This window comes from Cherax quadricarinatus, chromosome 83 (genome assembly GCF_038502225.1).
Source record: "Cherax quadricarinatus isolate ZL_2023a chromosome 83, ASM3850222v1, whole genome shotgun sequence".
Classification (NCBI taxonomy): Eukaryota; Metazoa; Arthropoda; class Malacostraca; order Decapoda; family Parastacidae; genus Cherax; species Cherax quadricarinatus.
The window spans coordinates 9,157,680-9,182,923 of NC_091374.1; the positions used below are offsets into that span (position 1 = coordinate 9,157,680).

Sequence of the window (25,244 nt, forward strand, 5' to 3'; positions counted from 1 at the left end):
CAGGTCAAAGCAGACAGGGGTCAGGTCAAAGCAGGCAGGGGTCAGGTCAAACCAGACAGGTCAGGTCAGAGCAGGTAGGGTCAGGTCAAACCAGACAGGGTCTATCTGGAAGGTATTCCGGGGATCAACGCTCCCGAGGCCCGGTCCACGACCAGGCCTCCCGGTGGATCAGGGCCTGATCAACCAGGCTGTTACTGCTGGCCGCACGTAGTCCAACGTACGAACCACAGCCCGGCTGATCCGGCACCAACTTTAAGTATCTGTCCAGCTCCCTCTTGAAGGTAGCCACGGGTCTATTGGTAATTCCCATTATGCTTGGTGGGAGGCTGTTGAACAGTCTTGGGCCCCGAACATTTATGGTGTTTTTCTTAGTGCACCAATGGCGCCCCTACTTTTCACTGGGAGTATTTTGCACCGCCTGCCCAGTCTCTTACTTTCGTAGGGAGTGATTTTCTGTACAGATTCGGGACCATTCCTTCTAGGGTCAGGTCAAACCAGACAGGGTCATTATAAAATGATCTTCAACCTAGTACACTGTAGCTGAAAACTAAAAAAAATTATAAAAATTTACTGAAAAGATACGAAGTTCCCCTCCTGCCTTGTGCTTCGTGTAAATTTCCATAATTAAGTCATAAAAAAGTCGAGAAAATGTTACTATTAAGACTCACTTTACGCGTTAGCAAGACGTAAAATTTTGTGGGGGCGATGTGAGTTTTAAGGGACCATCCATAATGAGCATCACCAGGCTTGGTGAACTATTAATACTTCAATAATAATAATAATAATAATAATAATAATAATAATAATAATAATAATAATTCACTGTGTTAAATTATTTAGGTTAGGTAAGTTCGTCAAGAAACAGGACAAGTGTTTCCTGACGTGGGTCTTAGTTGTATGATGACCCGCAGCTGGAGCTTTTGGTCATCTGACCGAGGCCTTCCGCTAGCTTACCGGTCCACACCTTTAAAAATTAGTTATACTGTAGTTCCACTGTGTATATTCTTTATTAGGTAAAAGGACACAAGTGCAACTAATATGACATTTTATTGTGGGAACGTTTCTCTCTGCGGGAGCGAGCACCACAGGGACACACAGAGGTATATATGGGTACAGAGTGAGGTGCAAAGCATAATACAGTCGTGGTAGGTAGCAGTAGTACTTGTGGTAGTAGTAGTGCTTTTGGTAATAGTAGTAGTAGTAGCATATTTCTCTTGATGTGCATGCACTGAGAGCAACAGTACATAAGTTCAAATTCTCTGTGTACCGGATACTTATCCATGAATTGAGAGAAACCCACATGTAGACAGAAACACAATGTTAGAAAGAGATTAGATTTCAAACTCTGGGATCCTCGGCAACGCAGGAAAGTTAAAAAAAAATAGTGTTGGTTTATATAGTGAGCAAATTCCTCCACTGTACACATGTATATTGATGGGGGAAAAGGCTGGAAACCTGCACTTTAGCTCCTCCTCCTAAATATGCTGAGCTGGACACCACGTATAGTAGCTTGCATACACTTCAGGTTGTGCCAGATGTAATTACGAGCCGGTAGTGACCGGTGGGTGGTCAAGTCATGGGAATCGTAAATCTGGGACAGAAATGTATCTCTTCGTGGCTAATTTTGAGATAACATCAGGAATCCGTTTCCTTCTCGAGGTGTCTATATTGTTTCGTTTAGGTCAGCTCAGTTGTTTCTTGTGAATCTCTTCAGTTTTCTGTAATGTTCTGACTTTGTCCCAATTTATCCTATTTTTAAAGTGCTGGAACAAAACAGAACTTTCCAGGCGGTATTTCACATTACTAATTGAAGACTGACGCTCTGAAGAACAAGAAGGCACAATGCCGTGACTGGAACAATATACAAATAACCTGCACATAGGAGAGAGAAGCTTACGACGATATTTCGGTCCGACTTGGACTTTGTAAATGGTTCAAGTCGGATAAATTGATCCTGGCCTCCCCTACCTTGGATCGAACTTGATTGCCACGCATTTCTTATGGTGTTATACAGTTCCCACTCCCTTCCCGTGAATGTGAGCCGGTTGCAAAGTCGAGGCCCACGGACACTGACAGGATATAAACATGTAAATAGTTCATTACCGCTGTAATTTGTCCAACTGTCAAAACTTTGCGCCGCAGTTCCTTAACCCCAGGGGTCGAGACATAGCTCCTGGCCCCGCCTCGTCACTGATCGCTACTAGGTCCTCTCTCTCCTTTCTCCATGAACTTTATCATACCTCATCTTAAAACTATGTATGGTTCCTGCCTCCACTACATCGCTTGCCAGGCTATCGCACTTCCTGACAACTCTATGACTGAAGAAATACTTCCTAACATCTCTTTGACTCATCTGAGTCTTCAACTTCCAACTGTAGCCCCTTATTTCTGTATCCCATCTCTGGAACAACCTGTCTTTGTCCACCTTGTCAATGTGTGTGTGTAATGTGTTTGTGACCTAATTAATGTTTTCATGAATAACTCATTACGATTGTTACCAGATATAAATAGTTCATTACTTTTGTAACTCGTTCAGCTATCCAAACTTTGCAGTCCAGGCCCTGGACCCATTATGTGTGTCTGTAATCCTTTAACTACCGCCCACAGGATGGGTTTGGGGTGACTACCGCCCACAGGATGGGTGTGGGGTGACTACCGCCCACGGGATGGGTATATGGGTGCATAATAAAGATGTTAAACTAACGAACGCTGGCACAGTTCTCTACACAAATAACCCGCACATAGAAGAATGAAACTTGTGCCGATGTTTCGGTCCGACTTGGAGCTTGAACTATTCACGTTCCAAGTCGGGCCGAAACGTCGTAAGTTTCATTCTCCCATGTGCGGGTTATTTTTGTATTGTGCTAGTCAAGGTATTGTGCTGTGACTACCCTCCGCTCTTCACCGATAAAGGAAACCGTGATGGGATGGTGGTAAAACATAAATCACACTGGAAACTTAATATGCAAGTGTTTTAAAGAACGGGGAAGCAATGGAAGGTTTTCCTAGTTGGTGAAGGGATTACAAAAATAAGTTATACGAGGAAGGATGAAGGAATCTTGAAGGTCTAAATCAGGGAGATACATGGCTTGCTTATTTATCTGGAGGCTCGGTTACATTAGTTTTATGAAGTTGAGGGACGGAGGGGATAATTGTGTATTTTTTTCAACGAACCGGCAGTATCCCACCGAGGCAGAGTGACCTAAAAAAACGGAAGTTTTTCTTTTAAATTTGATAATTTATACAGGAGAAGGAGTTACTATCCCCTTGCTCCCGGCATTTTAGTCGCCTCTTACGACACGCATGGCTTACGGTGGAAGAATTCTTTTCCGCTTCCCTACGTGGAGACCTGGAGTTTACCTGGAGAGAGTTCCGGGGGTCAACGCCCCCGCGGCCCAGTCTGTGACCAGGCCTCATGGTGGATCAGAGCCTGATCAACCAGGCTGTTACTGCTGGCTGCACGCAATCTAACGTACAAACCACAGCCCGGCTGGTCAGGTACCGACTTTAGGTGCTTGTCCGGTCCCTACAGAGTATGTTTGCATATACATTAGAATAATAATGATAATAATAATAATTAATTTCTACAAGTACATGTACAATGTATATACAGTCCTAGCTGACATCAATGACATACTACTATTTAGAATGCCCCTTGCCATGCAGAACATTTCGGGTAAATTAGGATGCGACCCACACCAGTCGACTAACACCCAGGTACCTGTTTTACTGCTAGGTGAATAGGGACAGCAGGTGTCTCAAAGAAACACGTCTTAATGAAAGGTGGCCTCGTGGCTAAAGCTCCCGCTTCACACACGGAGGGCCCGGGTTCGATTCCCGGCGGGTGGAAACATTTCGACACGTTTCCTTACACCTGTTGTCCTGTTCACCTAGCAGCAAATAGGTACCTGGGTGTTAGTCGACTGGTGTAGGTCGCATCCTGGGGGACAAGATTAAGGACCCCAATGGAAATAAGTTAGACAGTCCTCGATGACGCACTGACTTTCTTGGGTTATCATGGGTGGCTAACCCTCCGGGGTTAAAAATCCGAACGAAATCTTAACTTATCTTAATGCGGGAGTATCTGAGGGTGTGTACTGGTGTATGTCGGGTGTAGCATGTGTGTTCCTGATGTATGTCAGATGTTATATGTGTGTCCCTGGTGTATGTCGGGTGTAGTATATGTGTTCCTGGATTATGTCGGGTGTGCTATGTGTATATCAGGTGTGGTATGTGTACTGATGTATGTCAGGTGTGGTATGTGTGGAGGTACCCCAGAGGAAATAAATCACTCTGACTTTTTAGGGTTATCCTTTGTAACTTATACTATGTATAATAATTGTTCTTATGTGTACCTGTGCCTAAATAAACTTACTTGCTAACATTTATTATTTGTCTTGTTAATTATTCGAATTTGTTCCATTCAGTAACAGGTAAAGTGAGATGTTGAAACACGATTTACGTAATTATTTCTCAATGATTTAGGACAAACTTTAATGTGATTTTCTCAATAAAAACACCAAAAAAGGTATACATGATATATAATTTGTCTATATAATAAAGTAAAAGCGGGTTATTTAGGTAAATAAGGTGTGTTGCACACCTTACTGCGCAGTACATCACAACGTGAAATGGAGGAAAACTGACGCCCTAAAATTCTTTCTCTTTCATAATGCTACTTTATAAAAAGAAGTTGATTTATATATGGTGTACTTGTTAAACTGAATACATTCCAGTTGAAAATGTGGAGCTATGATGGCACGTATTGATCCACAAATTGATTTTCTCCACTTGTTGTGCACTGCGCATGACTGGTGATGTCATCACAAGAAAAATTCACAGGAGGGGAGAGCTTGAGCGGCGGCTCTACTGTTTTCTTGCTAAAGTCGTGTTCTGGTGAGTCTGTTATCAATCTTTACCAATCGTATTTGTCTGTGGTGTACGGAACAAGGTGACGTGTGTCGTATTTGACAAGTGAGTGAGTGAGAGGGAAGTAAATTTCAAGAAGTGAAGGGGTTGGGCTAGGCAGGTTGGATCATCATGGCGGAAGCGACATTACGCCAAGCGACCTCATTATTACCTCTCTCATAACGTTCTTGCCTCTTCCTGTTGTTTTTCTGTGAGTTTGTATATTGGTAAATAAATCCATTAGAGTGGGCTGTTATGTTGCCAGGTGGTGGTAATGTTGGGCTGCAGCTCTTCAAGGTGGGTTCCACCAGGCTGGTACAGGGCTCTTAATAAGTTTATTCAGGTATACACAAATACACTTACATATATTATCATACATAGCAGAGAACCTAGGATAACTCAGAAAAGCCAGAGTGACTTATTTCCATTGGGGTCCTTGAAATTTGTATTGATCCTTGCAGTGAGCTGACCTTAACTTTCACGGATCACATTTCATTATTACCCATTCCACAGGCGCTGTATGGCCCTTACGTGTTTGGCGTTTCTACATGGATATAGCATAACCTGTTGTGAGTGGGCCCCCCCATGGGTGTCTTGGAGGAGGTGAAGGGCTCTTGAAGGAATTGGAGCTTTTTTCCTAAGCCTTGAATCAAGTTAGATTGCATCTCATTAATTAAGGTCTCTAAGACCCCCTATAGTTTTAGTGTTTCCCAGTGATTGTAAATAAGACACGTAAGTTCATTTACGTACAAGTAAACATAAGTACAGTTATAGTGTATAATGTAAATTACCTTGGATAACCCCCCCCCCCAAAAAAAAAAAAAGTAAAGTCTATTTCCATTGGGGTCTTTGTAATGACATTTTATTTGTGGTTTCTTCCAGAAGGGACATTTTATGAATTGATATTTGGGTAAGGTATGGTATTTTATAACTAAAATGCCATAATTCTCGTCATATTGGTTAATGTACTGTTGGTATGTTGTACCATTTTGAGGTCTGGTCTGGTACTGAGCTGTAGGGGGCAGTGACCCCCTGGAAGCAACTATAGGTAAACTACACAACCAGGTTATATTCCACTTCCCCTTGAATATATAATAATAAATATAACCTTATGGATGTAGCACTTTCCCATAAGTGTTATAATAATGTATTATATAAGGTGTTATGAGTGTGCCCTCAAAACCATTGTATGAATTTTAATTTTTTCATGAAACTTAAATAAAATGACATTAACCAATGCCTTGTATCCCCTCTTTTTCAAAGGTGGCAACAAAAATGGGCCCTCATAAAAATAAGAGGTTCTATTTGGCTTTGCAGAGCATAAATGTAGTATTTATATATGGGTCCTTATCAGGAAAATCATATAAATGACAATATCGAGGCCTGGTCACAGACCGGGCTGTGGGGAGCGTTGACCCCCGGAACCCTCTCCAGGTATTACTGTTTATCATGGTACTCTGTCCTAACAAAAATATTTCACAGATTAGAAAGTGCTCAAAACATGGTAGTAACATGCATCTTGGACCAGGGTGCAAGAACACATGTTAGCCAGGATAAACTATAAAAATTTGGAATGCTAGAAGTAGCAGAAAAGTAACACAGCTGAAATAAAACCATTACAAAATTGCAAATAATTAATGTATAAAATATTTTGCCTTTTAACCCTTAAACTGTCCAAACAGATAGATGTTCAAATCCATAGTGCTCCAAAAGATCTACGTTTTTTACATATTTTCAAATATAACAAAAAAAAAAGTAGATAAAAGTTTTTTACACGTTTTCAAATGTAAAAAAAAAAATTACTTTTTTTTTTACATTCAAATGTTGAAAAAAAACGTAGATTTACGTTTGGACAGTTTAAGGGTTAATTCTTAATTTAGGAACGAAAATATTAAGTACATGTACACAGTTTTGTAGTATATATGCTATAGGTGACAGGCTAAAAATAATTTTAATTAAATACAGTACTATATGAAATACGTTACCTAATCAAGTCAAACCCATTGATAATATAAATAGTTTTAACCCTTTCAGGGTCTGTGCTTTACGTTCAGGGTCCAAACCGTAGATCTACGCCATGAGTTCAGCTCACCCTGATAAGCTGTGAGCAGTAAATTTGGGCCTAGATATGAGAGAATACATCTATGTGGTATGTGTGCACCACATAAAACAAATCCTGCAACACACAGTGCATAATGAGAAAAAAAATTGACAGTAATTTTCGATTAAAACGGCGACTTTGCAGTGTTTTTTTGTATTTTTTTTATTGTTGTATTTGCAGTTTCTTGGTCTCATTTGATAGAATGGAAGATATACTACAGAAATGGAGATGATTTTGATTGGTTTTAGTATTGGAAATGGCTTGAAACTGAGCTCAAAGTAGCAGAAATGTTAAATTTTTGCCGATGTTCAAGAGTAAACAAATGACCTCACAAGTCTAATACATGACAACTAGTGGGTCTAATATACATTCACAAATGTGGTGATATTATTTATACAATTATTACAGTATTGCATAACAGTAAATCTTCTATTTTTTTGGTTTGAATAAAAATTCATTATGTGAATAAAAAATCAAAATGCACTAGTCAGTGTAGTAGTAGATACATCTTACATATGGTATATTATTGCTTGGTTAGTGCTTCCTGGTAGTTTCACAGTATTTTTATGTGGGAGAACTCTGCCAGTCGGAAAATACCAAACTTAGAAGAGCACTCGACAACTGTGTATGCCACTACAATTCTTAAATCTCTCAAACCAACCTTTACTGGCCTTAAATTCACCAATATGAGCACTAGTTCCAGGCATTTTTTCCTGTTCAACTGGGTGTTAGTTGACTGGTGTGGGTTGCATCCTGGGAGACGAGATTAAGGACCCCAATGGAAATAAGTTACAGTCCTCGATGACACACTGACTTTCTTGGGTTATCCTGGGTGGCAAACCCTCTGGGGTTAATTGTTTCTCGGTATTCTCGATAAGCCATACCAACAAGTCTCTCCACATCTTCGAGTAGTGCAGCTGACTGTAGTACAGCAGCAGCAGCAGCTGACCATGGTACAGCAGCAGCAGCTGACTCTGGTGCAGTAGCAGCAGCAGCAGCAGCTGACCCTGGTGCAGCGGCAGCTGACCATGGTACAGCAGCAGCAGCTGACCATGGTACAGCAGCAGCAGCTGACCATGGTACAGCAGCAGCGGCTGACCATGGTACAGCAGCAGCAGCAGCAGCAGCAGCTCACCATGGTACAGCAGCAGCAGGTGACCATGGTACTATAGTATTTGGATAGTACTTCTCACCCTTTTTACCACAGGGTTGGTACTAGAAGCTTTCTTTGGGCCCATTATGGCTTGTTTAGTAGTTACAAGCACTAAAAACACTGGAATAATACAAAATTTATTGAATGTAAGCATGAAACAGTCCGCCCTGGCTTGTAAACAGTGTCACACTAGCTCAGCTGAGGCGCTCTGGCCAGATGGACCAGATGGACAGGTTCGGGATGAATGCTGTAAGTAGAGTTTTTCAACGTATGTCGAGGTCAAATTTTTACGCTGAAAAGCATTGCATGTTGGTTTTAACGTAGGTTGGGGACATCGTAGGTCGGGGGTCCACTGTAATATTTATTTCTACAAGTACATGTACAAGGTATACAGGCCTAGCTGACATCAGTGATATACTACTGTATAGAAAGCCCCTTGTTATGCAGAGCATTTCGGGCATATTGGATCAGTTTTGTCCCAGGATGTGACCCACACCAGTCAACCAACACCCAGGTACCTATTTTAACAATAGGTGAACAGGGTCATGTCCTAATGTTTCCGTCCGTACCGGGAATAGACCCCCAGACCTCAGTGTGTGAACTGAGTGCGCTAACAATTGAGCTACGGGACACCTAATATGATATTCAATTCTCCTTTAATCTTTGTAACTCCTAATTTTATTTTTACAACCACTTAGAGTACAGTGGACCCCCGACATTCAATATTAATTCTGTTCCTGAGAGCTCATCGAATGTTGAAAATTTCGAAAGTCGAATTAATTTTCCCCATAAGAAATAATGGAAATCAAATTAATCCGTGCAAGACACCCAAAAGTATGAAAAAAAAAAATTACACATGAAATATTAAGTTTAATGCAATAGAATAATTACAGTAACAACAATAACAATAGATTAATAACAATAGAATAATTGACACTTACCTTTAATGAAGATCTGGTGATGATTGATGGGATGGGAGGAGGGGAGAGTGTGGATGGTGTTAGTGTTTAGAAGGGGAATCCCCTTCCATTAGGACTTGAACTGGCAGCCTCACCATGCCTTACCACACTGTGTATGCCACTACGATTCTTAAATCTTTCAAACCAACCTTTGCTGGCCTTAAATTCACCATTCGCATCACCACTAGTTGCAGGCAATTTCTTTACCAAATCATCATGCACTCCGACACACGCACTCCACTTTCGTACTTTGCAATTAGTATCTCTTTCTTCATTTCAATAGTCATTAGGGTTGGCACTAAAAGCTTCCTTGGGGCCCATGGTTACTTATTTTGCAGAAACAAGCACCAAAAACAGTGATAATATGGATAATATGGAATGTACTGAATGTATCCTTAGATGTGCGCACACTGGCTGGCTTGTAAACACTGGCACGCAGGGGGCAGTTCAGGCCACACGTGGACAAGTCTCGTACGAATCGTATCGAATGTCGAGGCGAAATTTTTGCGTTAAAATGCATCGAATGTCGGATTTATCGAATGTTGATGCCATCGAATGTCGGGGGTCCACTGTATATATTAGTAGTCAATTAGTTAATGCCTTGTTAATCTTAAGATAGGCTTAAGTTTGCTTAAGTTTGGCCAAAATGCTCTTCATACTAAGAGACTTCTGCATGCACACTTATATCATTCACCTCTGTACAAACATTGTATAATGCTGAAATTAAGAATCTTTAATCTTTGACTATAAAATAGCTTTCAAACATATGAATGGTGAAATTCTGAGGAAGGTTTTTACAACATACACTAGTGTCCATGCATAAAATTTGTGGCTCAGATAAGAGATGCAAAGAGGAGCCATAAAATGGATCCAAGAGCTAAAACTGAGATTTATGATGAAAAGCTGAAAACATTAATATGAAAGATTGGTTGAAAGTGGTTGGTGTATTTGTTCACTCTACAGTATGTATGAAGGAATAGAAGGTATGTAAGGTTTGGCAGAGAACATGCATAGTATAGGGAACAAGATGAGAGAATAAGAACTACATGTATGGGGAAATAAGCCTGTTGAATATACCATTTAAAGTGTATGTTAGAATTATTATTGATTTAGGGTAAGACAAAGTAGGATTGCAAGGTAACAAGGAAGATTCAGGAAGGGTAGGGTATGTGTAGACCAAGGGGTTTGCATTGAATTCTACAAGTGAATAACACTTAGCTAAGGCAAGTATATTCGTTGTATTTAGGGATTTAGAAAAGGCCTGGAAAATGTACAAAGGAGGATGACAAAGATGATCCCATGTATCAGAAACCTTCCCTATGAGGATAGACTAAGGGCCCTGAAACTGCACTCTCTAGAAAGACGTAGAATTAGGGGGGATATGATTGAGGTGTATAAATGGAAGACAGGAATAAATAAAGGGGATGTAAATAGTGTGCTGAAAATATCTAGCCTAGACAGGACTCGCAGCAATGGTTTTAAGTTGGAAAAATTCAGATTCAGGAAGGATATAGGAAAGTACTGGTTTGGTAATAGAGTTGTGGATGAGTGGAACAAACTCCCAAGTACCGTTATAGAGGCCAGAACGTTGTGTAGCTTTAAAAATAGGTTGGATAAATACATGAGTAGATGTGGGTGGGTGTGAGTTAGACCTGATAGCTTGTGCTAACAGGTCGGTTGCCGTGTTCCTCCCTTAAGTCAATGTGACCTGACCTGACTAGGTTGGGTGCTTTGGCTTAAGCCGGTAGGAGACTTGGACCTGCCTCGCATGGGCCAGTAGGCCTTCTGCAGTGTTCCTTCGTTCTTATGTTCTTATTAACTGCAGAGCTGCAGTCCCCCCCCCCCCCCCCAGATGCTCACTGCCAGACGTATGACTTCATCAACCTTATGCTAAAATAATTTGCAACTGACAAATATATTACAGGAAAAATCTGTTGTATGTTGTTTTCGGTGTATTTTATAAGGGATTTTTTTTTTATTTTTTTGTTGAAATGAGATAAATGATTAACCCTTTGACTGTCGCGGCCGTATATAAACGTCTTACGAGGTACCGTGTTTGACTTATATATACTCAAATTCTAGCGGCTTCAAATCAAGCAGGAGAAAGCTGGTAGGCCCACATGTGAGAGAATGGGTCTGTGTGGTCAGTGTGCACCATATTAAAAAAATCCTGGAGCACGCAGTGCATAATGAGAAGAAAAAAAATCCGACCGTTTTTTTTTTTAATTAAAATGCCGACTTTGTGGTCTATTTTCGTATAGTATTTATGGTTGTATTCTCGTTTTCTTGGTCTCATTTGATAGAATGGAGAACATATTATAGAAATAGAGGTGATTTTGATTGATTTTACTATAAAAAGAACCTAGAAATGGAGCTCAAAGTAGGGGAAATGTTTGATTTTTGCCAATGTTCAAAAGTAAACAAATGATGCCATTGTCCAATAAATGTCCAACTAGCCATTCTAATATGCAGTCATGAATGGGTTGATGTTATTTATACAATTATTACAGTATTGCAGTAGTCTGCATAATAGTAAGTCTTCTATTTTTTGTTTGAATAAAAATTCAAAATAGAAAGCAAGAGTAATATCAGAGGGGCCTGGAGACATGACTGATGAACAAAGAAAATGTTATTTTAGAGCCAGGAATGTCTGCATTGTTCATTCTGGACCTTATTTTGAAATTGTCATACAGGTCTCCCTCAACATTCGCGAGGGTTAGGGGATCAAGAGCCTCACGAATGTTGAAAAACCGTGAATGTTTGGTGCTCCAATATATTGTAGGGAAATATATTACAATACTGCTTCCTTAACTTGTTGAACCATGAATAATCATAAAATACATGAAAACGTCGTAAATTGTACTAAATATATACATGTTATGCTTATGTATGTTATTTAATAACATGTATGTTAATAACATGTATGTTATTAAATACCACAGACTCCACCAATGCCTCCACCACTGCGAGTCCCTACTACCCTCCCTCCGACCCCTGCAACTGGCAGCTAGTCCTCCCACCACTCAGTGTGGTGAGTGTTTTGTTTGTTCATTATTTGCTATTAAACTACAGAATAAATAATGTAAACCCATTCATGACTGCATATTGGAATGGCTATTCGGACAGGTATTAGATGGTGACATCATGTGTTTACTCTTGAACACTGCAAAGAATCGAACATTTCTGCTATTGCTAATAATAACAATAATAATAATAATAATAATAATAAATACGATATAATTGAAGAAGGAAATTGTACAAAAATATGAGGAAGTGCTTGACGCGTCGTCAGTGTGACTTTGTTTATGCTGGAGTGAACATTAGTCTCCCTGCTCTTCCAAACATTTCACAATAATTCAGCAGTTGAGGCAGTGGTATTTAATAACATATATGTTATAAATAATAATAGTACATGTTATTATTAATAACATGTATTATTATTAACATGTATGTATTTAATAACATATGTTATAAATAATAATAGTACATATTATTAATAACATGTATTATTATTAACATGTATGTTATTAAATACCATTGCCTCAATCACTGCCTCTACCACTCCAGTCACACTCAATCTACAAGCACCAAACACAATGAATTATTGTGAAATGTTTGGAAGAGCAGGGAGACTATTGTTCACTCCAGCATAAACAAAGTCACACTGATGATGTGTCAACCACTCCCTCGTATTTTTGTACAATTTCCTTCTTCGATTATATCATATTTATTATTATTATTATTATTATTATTACTATTGTTGTTATTAGCTGTAGCAGAAATGTTTAATTCTTTGCAGTGTTCAAGAATAAACACATGATGTCACCGTCTAATACCTGTCCGAACAGAAATTCCAATATGCAGTCATGAATGGGTTTACATTATTTATACTGTAGTTTAATAGCAAATAATGAACAAACAAAACACTCACCACACTGAGTGGTGGGAGGACTGGCTGCCAGTTGCGGGGGTCGGAGGGAGGGTAGTAGGGACTCGCAGGTGGCGGGAAACTTAAATATGATTTGGCGGCTGGGAATTTGGTGGCTGGGAATTTGGCGGTTGGGAATTCGCGAATGTGTGAAGCCCGTGAAAGTTGAAAACGTGAATGTTGAGGGAGACCTGTATTTTTTAGTTTTTGTGAAATTGGCCAAATTGCAAATTTCTGACCACATTATTAGGTAGTTGAAATCGGTAAATGGGCAATTTCTTGTACTCAATCGATAGAAAAAATGGAGTTCTAAAGAAATAGCTGAGTTTGGGCAACTGGAACAATGGAATTAGCCGAAAATAGGGCTCAAAGTGGGCGAAATCGCCGATTTGTAAACAGCGCCGAGGTTGCTAACTTCGCGAGAGCATAATTCTGTCAGTTTTCCATCAAATTTCGTTTTTTTGGTGTCATTACAATCGGGAAAAGATTCTCTATCATTTCATAAGAAAAAATAATTTTTTTTTAAATTTTGCGACACCAGGAGACACCTCAGGATTGGGGGTTGCGACAGTCAAAGGGTTAAAAATAGACATTTGATGCGGTACGATAGGATAGGTATTACTGGTACTATGAGCTGCCACTGGGTATAGTTAGTAGGTTACTAAAAACTAGTTGTTTGGAGACTGAGGCTCAGGTTAAGGTACGTAGGAAAGTTTTCTATTATAAGAAGGCCTTAGTGATGTATGAATGTTATTTAACACACCATTGGGTCATTCCATGTCAAGTGGACCAATTTTGAAAATTGTCCTCGCATGACCATCTACAATTTCGATAAAATTTTACATGAAGGTTGGCCATGTATATCAGTCTAACTTGGGGAAAATTTTAGTTTGATATGCAGTAGTAATGCAAAAATCTGCCCTTGTGTTTGACTTAAAATCATGACTGAAGTGTTTTCTAGGGTGGTTTTATTGGCTTTCTTGGTATCATTTAATAGAATAGAAAACATATTACCGAAATAAAGATGAAATTGATTAATTCCAGGACCTGAAGTAGGTTAAAAATTGGCATCAAAACAGCAGAAATATTCGATTTTTTTTTTCTAATTTTTCTTGAGGACAGTTAAGGCCTCAAGCCATGACCAGTCATTCCTGGTTATATTTTATTATCCGAGAAATAAGGTAAATCTTCATTTTTTTTTTTGTGATGAACTCAAAATGGAAGGCAAGTGTAATACAGCAGAGGCCTGGGGACATTATTAATAAACAGAGGAAATGTTTTTGTGCTTGGAATGTCTACAGTGTTTATTTTGGCCTGTTTTTAACTGGAATTTTTTTATTTGTGTAAAATTAGCCAAATTACCAATTTCTGTGTATTTTATCGGATAGTTTGATAGTTGAAAAGATGGTTTCTTGTGCTCAATCGATAGAACAAAAGGTGTGCTAGTGAACTAGTTAAGAATTTGGTCAAATTGAGCAATGTAATTATTTTAATCCTTAAACTGTCCAAATGTAGATCTACGTTCACGTGTGGGGGGGCTGCGAACGTAGATCTACTTTTTTTTTTATATGATTTTAAATGGGTAAAATCAAGGTCGGAGCACTATGCACGTGAACGTAGATCTACATTTGGACAGTTTAAGGGTTAGAGTACAGTTGATGTGCAAATTGTGCTCAGACTGCTGAATTTGCACCTGCAAATTCTGTAAGTTCTCTCTACTGACTTTCATACTTTTGGTGATATAGCTTCAGAAAAATATTGACTTGTGGGCAGCACTTTTGGTTTCGGGGCTTTGGACAGTGAAGGAGTTAAGATGCTTTAAGCAAGCAAGCATGAAATATGATCACATGTAACATAATTGATAGCTGTATAAAATATATTTATTTGTACTTCTCTATTGTCCACTATAGCATTTCGGAAATAACATTCTTAACAGGCTTTTAACTGCTAACATCTGATGTTTTTTCTTGGAGATGGGTGCTTCTGGTCAACTTTAGGTCATTCAGCACTGGATAGATTGATTATAGTAGCACATGGTTACTCACAGTTTGGATGCACTATTTTCTCTAGGTTCAGTTCTGTTTTATCAAAAATTTCTTTTAGTAGTGCAATGTGTGTACTGTACCAAGTACACTTGGGTGTTTTGTATTGGCTCTGCTGCAAATTGAAAGTCTCGGGGCTGTTAAATTTGTTGTTGGAAATTGTATTTGGGGGAAATATTAAGAATGAGCTGCTAGAGGTGCTTTTATCTTCAGTGGGTGGATGTATTGTCATAGGGAAATGAGCATTAAGGAATCCATTAAGAGTTTGTGTTGGGTTGCTCTCTTCTCCCCCTGTATTGAGCTTTCTGTAGAGCTGATTTTTTTTTTTTTTCTTAACATTTTTTCACAAGCTAAGCAGCAGTTCTCTAGCTATTATATTCCTCAACAGATGTTGGCATTTTGAATCTTGGAGAATTTGAACAACAATGGAGGGAGTCGACAACTACATACCAAAGTGAGAAATTTTTGTATTGAATCATTTTAGGGCAACGCACTTCTTGAGTTGTGATAATTGGTTAAGACTGAGGGTCTGGATGACCATTATTAATGCTTGTCTTTAGTCCTTTGGCTGTGTCTTTCCTTCGAGATGAAAGAAAACTTAGGACAAGGTTTCACATTTTCAGGTGCAACTGATCTATCCCAAAGTCTTACTTTGGATGTTCAAAAGAAACTTTCTTCAATTAATCTTTTGTAAACCTTGGCTCTGGTCACCAACTGTACTAGTAGTGAAAAACATGCTTAGTCTATTGGTGGTTCTTTGTTCAGTCTTTTAAAGCATCTTGTGGTGGTTTGCCATTTATTTACGTTTTGTTCATACTGTACTTAGGACAATTTTCCTGATTGAATTTTGTGTGCTTGCAGCAATTTGATTACTGGACTGTTGTGGATTGAAGAAAAAAAGGAAACTTGTTTTTATCACACTCTTGGTAAACTCATCTGTAAATTGGGTAGGACTGCTTTTCCTCTTTGCCGCTTGGCTAATTAAGTTCTTGACCATTATTTTATGGGTAACACTGTGAAGACTAAATAGGAATAAGCAGTCAACAATACATTATAAAAAGGAATGTACTTGTTTGGTGTTGTGTAAAAGTTCTTTAACCCTTTCAGGGTTGAGAGGCCCTCTCCTAAACTTGTTCTCAGGGTTGAAAATTTTTCGGAAAAAAAAAAATAATTTTTTCTTATGAAATGATAGAGAATCTTTTCCTGATCATAATGACACCAAAAGTATGAAATTTGATGGAAAACTTAGGGAATTATGTTCTCGCGATGTTTATACATCGCCGATGTGTAAACATTGGCGATTCCACCCACTTTGAGCCCTATTTTTGGCCAATTCCTGTGTGCTAGTCGACAAAAATCATATTTATTTCGCTAGAACTCCATTTTTTCTATCGAATGTGTACAGGAAACCACCCATTTACCAATTTCAACTATCCAATGTAGCGGTTAGAAATTCGCAATTTTGTCAATTTCACACAAATTTTAGAAGATACCAATTTCCAAATAGGGTCCAGAATAAACAAGAAAGACATTCCTGGCATTAAAATAAGTTCTCTGTTCATTAGTCACGTCCCCAGGCCCCTCTTATATTTCTTTTGCTTTCCACTTGAATTTTTATTCTTACAAAAAATAAAAGATTTACTGTTATTCAGACTACTGCATTAGTGTAGAAATGGTATAAATAATATCAGCGCACTTGTGAAAGAATATTAGACTCACCAGTTGACGTGTATTGGACATGGCATGATTGGTTTACTTTTGAACTTTGGTAAAAATCGAACATTTCTGCTACTTTGAGCTCAATTTCAAGGTACTTTTCTTTGTGAAACCAGTCAAAATCATCTCAATTTCTGTAATGTGTCTTCCATTCTATAAAATGAGACCAGGAAAACTAGAATACAACAATAAATACCATACAAAAATACAGTGCAAAGTCGCTGTTTTAATCCAAAAACACGGTCAGTTTTTTTTTCTCATTACGCACTGTGTGCTGAACGATTTTTTTATACTGTGCACACTGACCACATAGACCCATTCTTTCATATGTAGGCCTACCAGCTTTCTCTCGCTAGATTTGAAGGCGCTAGAATTTAGGCGTACTAGTACATCAATAACCCTGGTGCGTAAGCTGTACTAGTACGTCAAAAACCCTGAAAGGGTTAAAAAAAAAAAAAAGTGTGATCTCTGAGCTAAACTATTGTATTTTATATATAAAATTTGGCAGTAGTGATACTCAGTCTTAGGGCAATGGTGTACCATCAGAATTAGCTTTGATACCTACTGATATTTTGGCACTCCCCTAAAAGCTTCATACCATATATGTAATGGATGTATATTATTAATGGTGGTTAGTGTAATACGTACTGTATTAATTTAACTATCTCTTGTTAAATTAAAACACTAATTGTTTCCTTGCCTGTATTTTGAATATCTAGTACTTCATTTTACTGAGATTTAAAGATTTAAAATATAAAAAAATACATGTGACTTAACCTTTAAAGAAGGTAATGTTTCTAAAGGGAGCAGGGTATTAATAAATGTTATGTAAAGTTAGTCTTTAGACATAGCATATGACTCCTGAATGAAAAGTATCATATGTGCTCTATAACAGTACTCCTGTATAATCATAATAATGCTGCAAAAACTATTAGGTACTAATGATAAGAATATTAGTTTGCTGTGTTAGCCATGATGAAGGTAAGGGGTAAAAATTGGAACCAGATGTACCATGCAATAGAGTCCAGGAAACATTATTTTGTAGCCCTAGTCATCAATAAAATTCTGAAAGGGGATGATTTGGTAACCTATCTTTATTGTTAAATTCTGTATGTATGGGTAGTGTGTTCTATTATTAGTTGTCTATATGTTTTATATTTGACTTGCATTTGCAGAAGAATGCGAATGGATTGCAAGGTCTATGTGGGCAACCTTGGCAACAATGCTGCAAAGCATGAGCTGGAGTCAGCATTCACCAAGTATGGTCCATTAGTGAATGTGTGGGTTGCACGTAATCCTCCTGGCTTTGCATTTGTTGAATTTGAGGATCCACGGGATGCTGAAGATGCAGTTCGAGCCCTGGATGGAACGTAAGTTGTGTGTGTGTGAACTTATTTCAAATATTGTAATGGAGTACTTTTGCTTACCACACTAAAATATTATATGGTACTTTGCTTAACTTTTAAATTTGGTGTAGGTTTTGTTCTTCTACATGGTGGAATTAAGATAGAAATGGCAGTAGAACTTTCATGCATGCGAGTGTACATACACGTGTATGTACCTCATGACTTTAATTTTTGTAATAAATTTAAATTCATGTATATAAATGCAGTGAAATTTTGATCATTAAACAGGTTTGACATAAATGTTGCCTTTTTTCTAAAGCCAAATACAGTGGACCCCCGCATAACGATGGCATCACATAGCGATTATTTCGCATACCGCTTACTTTAATTGCAAAAATTTTGCCTCACATACCGCTTAAAAACCCGCTTACCGATTTTCGTCCGAGACGCGTCCAATGTGCGGCCTGAGCCACGCTCACATGTTCCGCCGGTGGCATTGTTTACCAGCCAGCCTCCACGGTAACATCCAAGTATACAATCGGAATATTTCGTATTATTACAGTGTTTTCGGTGCTTTTTCTGGAAAATAAGTGACCATGGGCCCCAAGAAAGCTTCTAGTGCCAACCCTACAGCAATAAGGGTGAGAATTACAATAGTGATGAAGAAAAAGATCATTGATAAGTATGAAAGTGGAGTGCATGTCTCCGAGCTGGCCAGGTTGTATAATAAACCCCAATCAACCATCGCTACTATTGGTGGTACAGCTGCTGCTGCACTGTCAGCTGCTGCTGCTGCTGCACTGTCAGCTGCTGCTGCTGCTGCTGCTGTAGCACCGTTGTTGGTGTGGCTTATTGAGAATACCAAGAAACAATTAACCCCAGAGGATTTGCCACCCAGGATAACCCAAAAAAGTCAGTGTCATCGAAGACTGTCTAACTTATTTCCATTGGGGTCCTTAATCTTGTCTCCCAGGATGCAACCCACACAAGTCGACTAACACCCAGGTGAACAGGGAAAAATGCCTGGAACTAGTGCTCATATTGGTGAATTTAAAGCCAGCAAAGGTTGGTTTGAGAGATTTAAGAATCGTAGTGGCATACACAGTGTGATAAGGCCTGTTCTGGAAGAAAATGCCAAACAGGACCTACAGTACTCAGGAGGAAAAGGCACTCCCAGGACACAGTGTCTCATCAGTCATTGCTGCATCTTCAATAAAGGTAAGTGTCATTTATTCTTCATTTAGTAGACTAGTACATGCACAATATATACTGTGCATGTACTACTCTACTATTGTGCATGTATCCTTCTCTTTGTGTGTGGGAAAATGTATATTTCATGTGGTAAAATTTTTTTTTTCATACTTTTGGGTGTCTTGCACGGATTAATTTGATTTCCATTATTTCTTATGGGGAAAATTCATTCACATAGCGATTATTTCGCATAACAATTACCCCTCTTGCACGGATTAAAATCGTTAACCGGGGGTCCACTGTATGGGGAAAGGGGGGTTTTTATTACCTATTTCAGAGGGACCCATGCTTCCTTGGTTAAGCCATTATATTGTTGACAGATTAGCTTTGACTCTTGTACTAAATGTTTCACGTGGGTCCATCTGTGATTATAAATAGTTACCGTAGTTGTATTACTGTACTTGTTTTTTGAGCAGTTTGGATTCTTAAGAAATAGGTTGTGATATTTTCCTTCTTATTAAAATTTGCGTGGTTTTTTTTTTTCCTAGTCGTTTATGTGGTGTGCGTGTAAGAGTGGAGATGTCCACTGGCCGATCACGCCGTGAACGATACCGTTCTTCCCCAAGACGAGGTGGAAGTAGGCGATCAAGGTATGAACTTTTCCAGTTTTTGTTCCTGAGCGTGTTGATTTCAACATTGGGTACAATGGGTTTGGCAGGTATAGTAGGGAGCTTAAGACAAAACATCTTTGATATGGCTGTTTTGAAGAGTGGCTTCATCTTTATCAGAAAATTCAAAAGCCAGCCTAAAGTAATCTTGGTAATATTTAACATCGTTGAAGTAATATATTTTTGTATGCTCAGAGTGATTTTTGTAAAGTTAGAATGAATTAATACATGACTTGTTTGGCAAAAATAAAGTACAGTACAGTAAACATACTCAGAGTGTGGGTTGTCCTAAAAATTGGAGCATTGTAAACTAGGGTTATGTTCTAGGCACAAATTTGTCAGTCTTTTTTTTTGTATTGTAAAAATTAGTGTTTGTGTATGTGTACTCGCCTAATTCACCTAATTGTACTAGCCTAATTGTGGTTGCAGGGGTCGAGACTCGGCTCCAGTCCTGGCCCCGCCTCTTCACTGACCGCTACTAGGTCCTCCCTCTCCCTGCTCCATGAACTTTATCATACCTCGTCTTAAAACTATGTATGGTTCCTGCCTCCACTACATCACTTGCCAGAGTATTCCACTTCCTAACAACTCTGTGGCTGAAAAAATACTTCCCAACATCCCTTTGGCTCATCTGAGTCTTCAACTACCAATTGTGATCCCTTGTTTCTGTTTCATCTCTGGAACATCCTGTCTCTGTCCACCTTATCTATTCCATGCAGTGTTTTGTATGTTGTTATCATGTCACCCCTGACCCTCCTGTCCTCCAGTGTCATCAGACCGATTTCCCATAACCTTTCTTCGTAGGACATTTCCCTTAGCTCTGGAACCAGCCTTGTTGCAAACCTTTGCACTTTCAGTTTCTTGATGTGTGTGTGTGTTTGTGTGCGTATGTGTGTGTCAGATTGTGTGTAGATTCTGTAGTCCAGAATCTTCACGACTACGGTGCTCTTCACACCAACTCCAAGGCTGAGGGACTGATTACCTCATATTTTGTATATAGTTCTACTGTCTTCAAATTATGTACTAGAATCTGTATTGATAAAGCCACCAAATGGCAAAACGTCTGCAATAAAGATACCCAGATGTTGCATGTGTGTCTTGTTTATTTTTTCTGTATGTTTGTACTATATATGCACATATACATACACATAATGGAGGGAAGGTGGGGTAGGGGTCATCCTAGGAAAGGTTGGAGGAAGGGGGTAAAGTGGTTTTGTATGTGAGGGGCTTGGACATTCACACAGGTGCGTGTGACAGTATTAGATAGGGATGAATGGAGGCAAATGGTTTTTTATGACTTGACATGTCATTGGAGTGTGAGCGAAGTAACACGAAGGGATTCAGGGAAACCAGTTAGCTGGACTTGTCCTGGAAGTGGGAAGTACAGTGCCTTCTCTCTGCAGTAGAGGTGAGGATATTGCAGAGCTGTAGTGCACCTCTTGCAAGATGGTGATGAGGTGAATGATGTTGAAAGTGTTTCTTCTTTTTTGGGATAACCCTACCTCTGGACATGACTGGTGTGTTAAAAAATGTACACCCATGTATGTCTGCTCTTTGAATCAAATTTGGTGACTTTGTTCATCTTGTATTGTTTAATCAAACAAGCTCAGCATGCTGTATTAATTTATTTTTGCTATAACTTGGGGAAAATCACACTGAAAAGGAAATTATTATGCTTTGTTAAATTAAGGCTGTCCTTAGGTTGGGTAAGATCCAGTTACTGTTTATGTTAGAAAAGATTGTGTAAGTTTGCAAGTTAGTTTTTAGTAAAAAAAAAATTTTTTTTATACTACAGTATTTATTGACGTGGTTTTCGACGTAACAAAATAGTGATGAAAAATCAAATTTTGAGGTGCAATACACAATTTTTAAGGTAGTTTGGTTTGTTTAATGGACTTTATTACACATCGTGCATACATAATGCATATACTCTACGTACAAATCCTCAAATCCAGCTTCTTTGGAATGAAAACATGGATAATTTTCAGGATTTCCTGATTTTGGTGTACATTACTAAATACAGCCTCTCCCCACTTAGCAACGTACTCGTTTACTGACAACTCGGACTTACAACAGGCTCTGTGACCGGTATGCATACCTAAATAATGTATGTTAAGAGCTGATTTCCTCTATTCTGTTTATTACAATATACAGTATACTGCTGTATAAACATTTAAAAATATACCAGAAATGTTGTTATAAATGGTGCAAAGGTGATATTAAAACAGTATCAAAGATGACTGACGCAAATCCACTACCATTATAATATGCTCCTCACTTAGCGACAAATTCGTTTACTGATGTGGTCTTAGGAATGGATCTCTGTCGTTAAGTGAGAAGAGGCTGTATAATCAGGTTCCCTATCAAGTTTCCTGTAATACAAATGTGGGATGGGGTTTGCCTGGTAATGACTGCAGTCTTGGATGTAGGATTTGTATGTCTTTATAGTTGACCCCTTCCCCACAGTCCAGCCTGTCAGTCACCGTGCTGTTTTAATTCTAGGATTCAAACACTAACATGAAATATTCGAGGCGCTTTGAGCTCACTTTGTGTATACTTGATACTTTCTTCTTGTATCATTGTGTATTGTTTGTCTTCATTTTAATTTGGTTTTACTTGAAAGTTTGGTGATACAACTTTAGATTAATATTTTCTAGCATTTTTTTTTTCCCAACAAACCGGCCATATCCCACTGAGGCAGGGTGGCCCAAAAAGAAAAAAGAAAGTTTCTTTTTAAATTTAGTAATTTATGCAGGAGAAGGGGTTACTAGCCCCTTGCTCCTGGCATTTTAGTCGCCTCTTACAACACGCATGGCTTAGAGGAAGAATTCTGTTTCACTTCCCCATGGAGATAAGAGGAAATAAACAAGAACAAGAACTAGAAAGAAAATAGAAGAAAACCCAGAGGGGTGTGTGTATATATATGCTTGTACATGTATGTGTAGTGTGACCTAAGTGTAAGTAGAAGTAGCAAGACGTACCTGAAATCTTGCACGTTTGAGACAAAACAGGACACCAGCAATCCTACCATCATGTAAAACAATTACAAGCTTTCGTTTTACACTCACTTGGCAGGACCTCCCTGGGCGGCTGCTGTTTACCAGCCTACTACCTATGATTTTCTAGCATATCTGTTAAAAAAATTTATACTTCATGATTATTGTATCTAAAACAAAACTTGGAGTGAAAGAGGGAGGTAGAATATATTTAGTGAGGGCATGTAACCAAATACCAGTACTGCTGCTGCTGTCCCAAAATATTGTACAGCTTGTTGAATAAGTTAAATAAGTGTGTAGTTTTCATACTTTTTGTTTATTACTTTAGAAAAAGATTCTCTACCATTTCATAAGAAAAAAATAATTTTTTTTTTGAAAATTCTTGGACAGTGTGGACAAGTTTCAGATTGGGGGTCTGGACAGTGAAAGGGTTAATATCACTGAACAGCATGTAAAATTTACACAGGCTTGTTGAGTGATAAACCATACCACAGGTGGGGATAGAACCCATGATCAGAGAGACTTATCGCGGGTTCTATCCCCGCCCGTGGTATGGTTTGTTTGCAATAGTGTCATTATGATTTCGTGAGTCTTGAGTGATACTTGATTTAAGTATAATTGATTTTTTTATGACATACAAATCCCCCATGTCTTAAGATTTAAGTGTTAAAATGGAGTGATTTCCATGAATTATTGTGCTACACCAGATATAAAATATATGGCATACCCTGCCTATGAAAAGAAAAAATGGAAGGGGAAATGCTGGGCCAATTGTTAGCCGACTACAAATGACACTTGTTAATCACAGTGGATATATTACTAAAATGTTGCTCCCCAATATTTAAGTTTGAATTTTATAGCAAATTATCAATTTATACATAATCTTTTATTTCGTATTATATTTAATTAAATGACCTGTAAGAAAAGTGTCCATCAATGGCATAACATAAATCTCGCTGCATCGCCCATGCTAACATCACATGTAGTATTGTACTTATTGCATATGCTTGCTCTATACTCCCTCATTACAATAGTTGAATGTGGTGTGGGAGGAGTAGGGTGATGTGTAAGGGCAGCAGGTAGACTGCCTCCCATTTATTTTCACTATCTATTTCATTGCCACTTTCCCTCGTATCATATCTAACACAATACTCTACATGTGAGGGTTTGCCTGGGTATATGGTGTGGGGGTGTAATTGTGAGGGTAATTGTTTAAGAGAAGGTATGGCAGGAGGGTGTGGTGTGGATGAGTTAAATTTACTATTCCAAAGCACCTCAACAGGTGATATATCCAGAACATGGCAACACCTGTGACTAACACTTGTACAAATGCACACACTCAAGGTCATCTTGTCTCCTGTTTCAAAACCTTCTACTCTGTGAAACTGATTGCCAGATCACCTCAACTGTCAAGTCTAAAAAAATTAGATGAGATTTTATTCTCAATTTTGACGACTTGGGTGTGTGTACCACACTTATGTATTTGCTCCTGGATGCCTTAACCCTTTCACTGTATTGTAGATCTACAGCACTAAGACAAGTGTTGCTTACCTAGATTTAAATTTTTATTATAGTGCCCTCAAATATACATGTGATCGGTAAGTAATGGCCTAGACATGAGAGAATGGATGTGTGTGTTGGGTGTGTTCAATGTAAAGAAAATCCTGCACTATGCAGAGCTTTATAGGATCAGTGAACCTCTGATCCCATGTCTGGGTTAAAATAGTGACTGAGGAATTTTCTAGAGTGGATTTTCCGATCTTATTGCTATTTCTTAGTGTTTGATATAGTAGAAGACATGGTGAAATGGAGACTATTATGATTTTGATCCTTTTCAGACAAAGTGGCCAGATATAGGCCTCGAAGTAGTAGAAATATTTGATTTTTGGTGAATTTCCTAAGGAAGGGCAGGGCCATCAAAACCTCTCTTCCCTGTCTATTTTATTGGTGTTTTTACTAGGTTTTCATCAATTGCTTGGATGCCCTAAACCATGATTGCTCATTTTTTTTTAATGGATTCAGAGTGGCTGGCAAGTGTTATATAGGAAAGGCCTGGGGTTGTGATTAGTGAACAGAGGAATAGTTACTTTAGTTGCTGGAATGCCAACAGTGTTCATTTTGGACTCTTGCTTTTTAAATTGGAATTAGTTAAATTTTGTGCAAGATTGGAAAAGTTATTGAATTCTGTGCACTAAATTTATAGGGTAGTTCTGACAGTTGAATGGGCAATTTTTTT

At 38.6% G+C, this 25,244-nt stretch overlaps 1 protein-coding gene across 5 annotated transcripts in view; it reads left to right on the plus strand.

Moving 5' to 3' along the window:
- Nucleotides 1-4,744: 4,744 nt before the first annotated feature.
- LOC128702102 (serine/arginine-rich splicing factor 3) overlaps nucleotides 4,745-25,244 on the plus strand; it is a 44,119-nt gene continuing 23,619 nt past the window's right edge. For 2 of the 5 annotated variants that reach the window (XR_011394335.1, XR_011394336.1), the window contains exons 1-4: nucleotides 4,804-4,896; nucleotides 15,480-15,545; nucleotides 17,983-18,177; nucleotides 19,893-19,994. Coding sequence is in view for 2 of the 5 variants with exons in the window: in XM_070102804.1 (XP_069958905.1) it covers nucleotides 15,517-15,545; nucleotides 17,983-18,177; nucleotides 19,893-19,994 (326 nt within the window). In the remaining 3 variants the exon portion in view is untranslated. Of the gene's footprint in view, nucleotides 4,897-15,479; nucleotides 15,546-17,982; nucleotides 18,178-19,892; nucleotides 19,995-25,244 lie in introns of all 5 variants that reach the window. The other 3 variants (XM_070102804.1, XM_070102805.1, XR_008409019.2) reach the window with 2 other exon arrangements.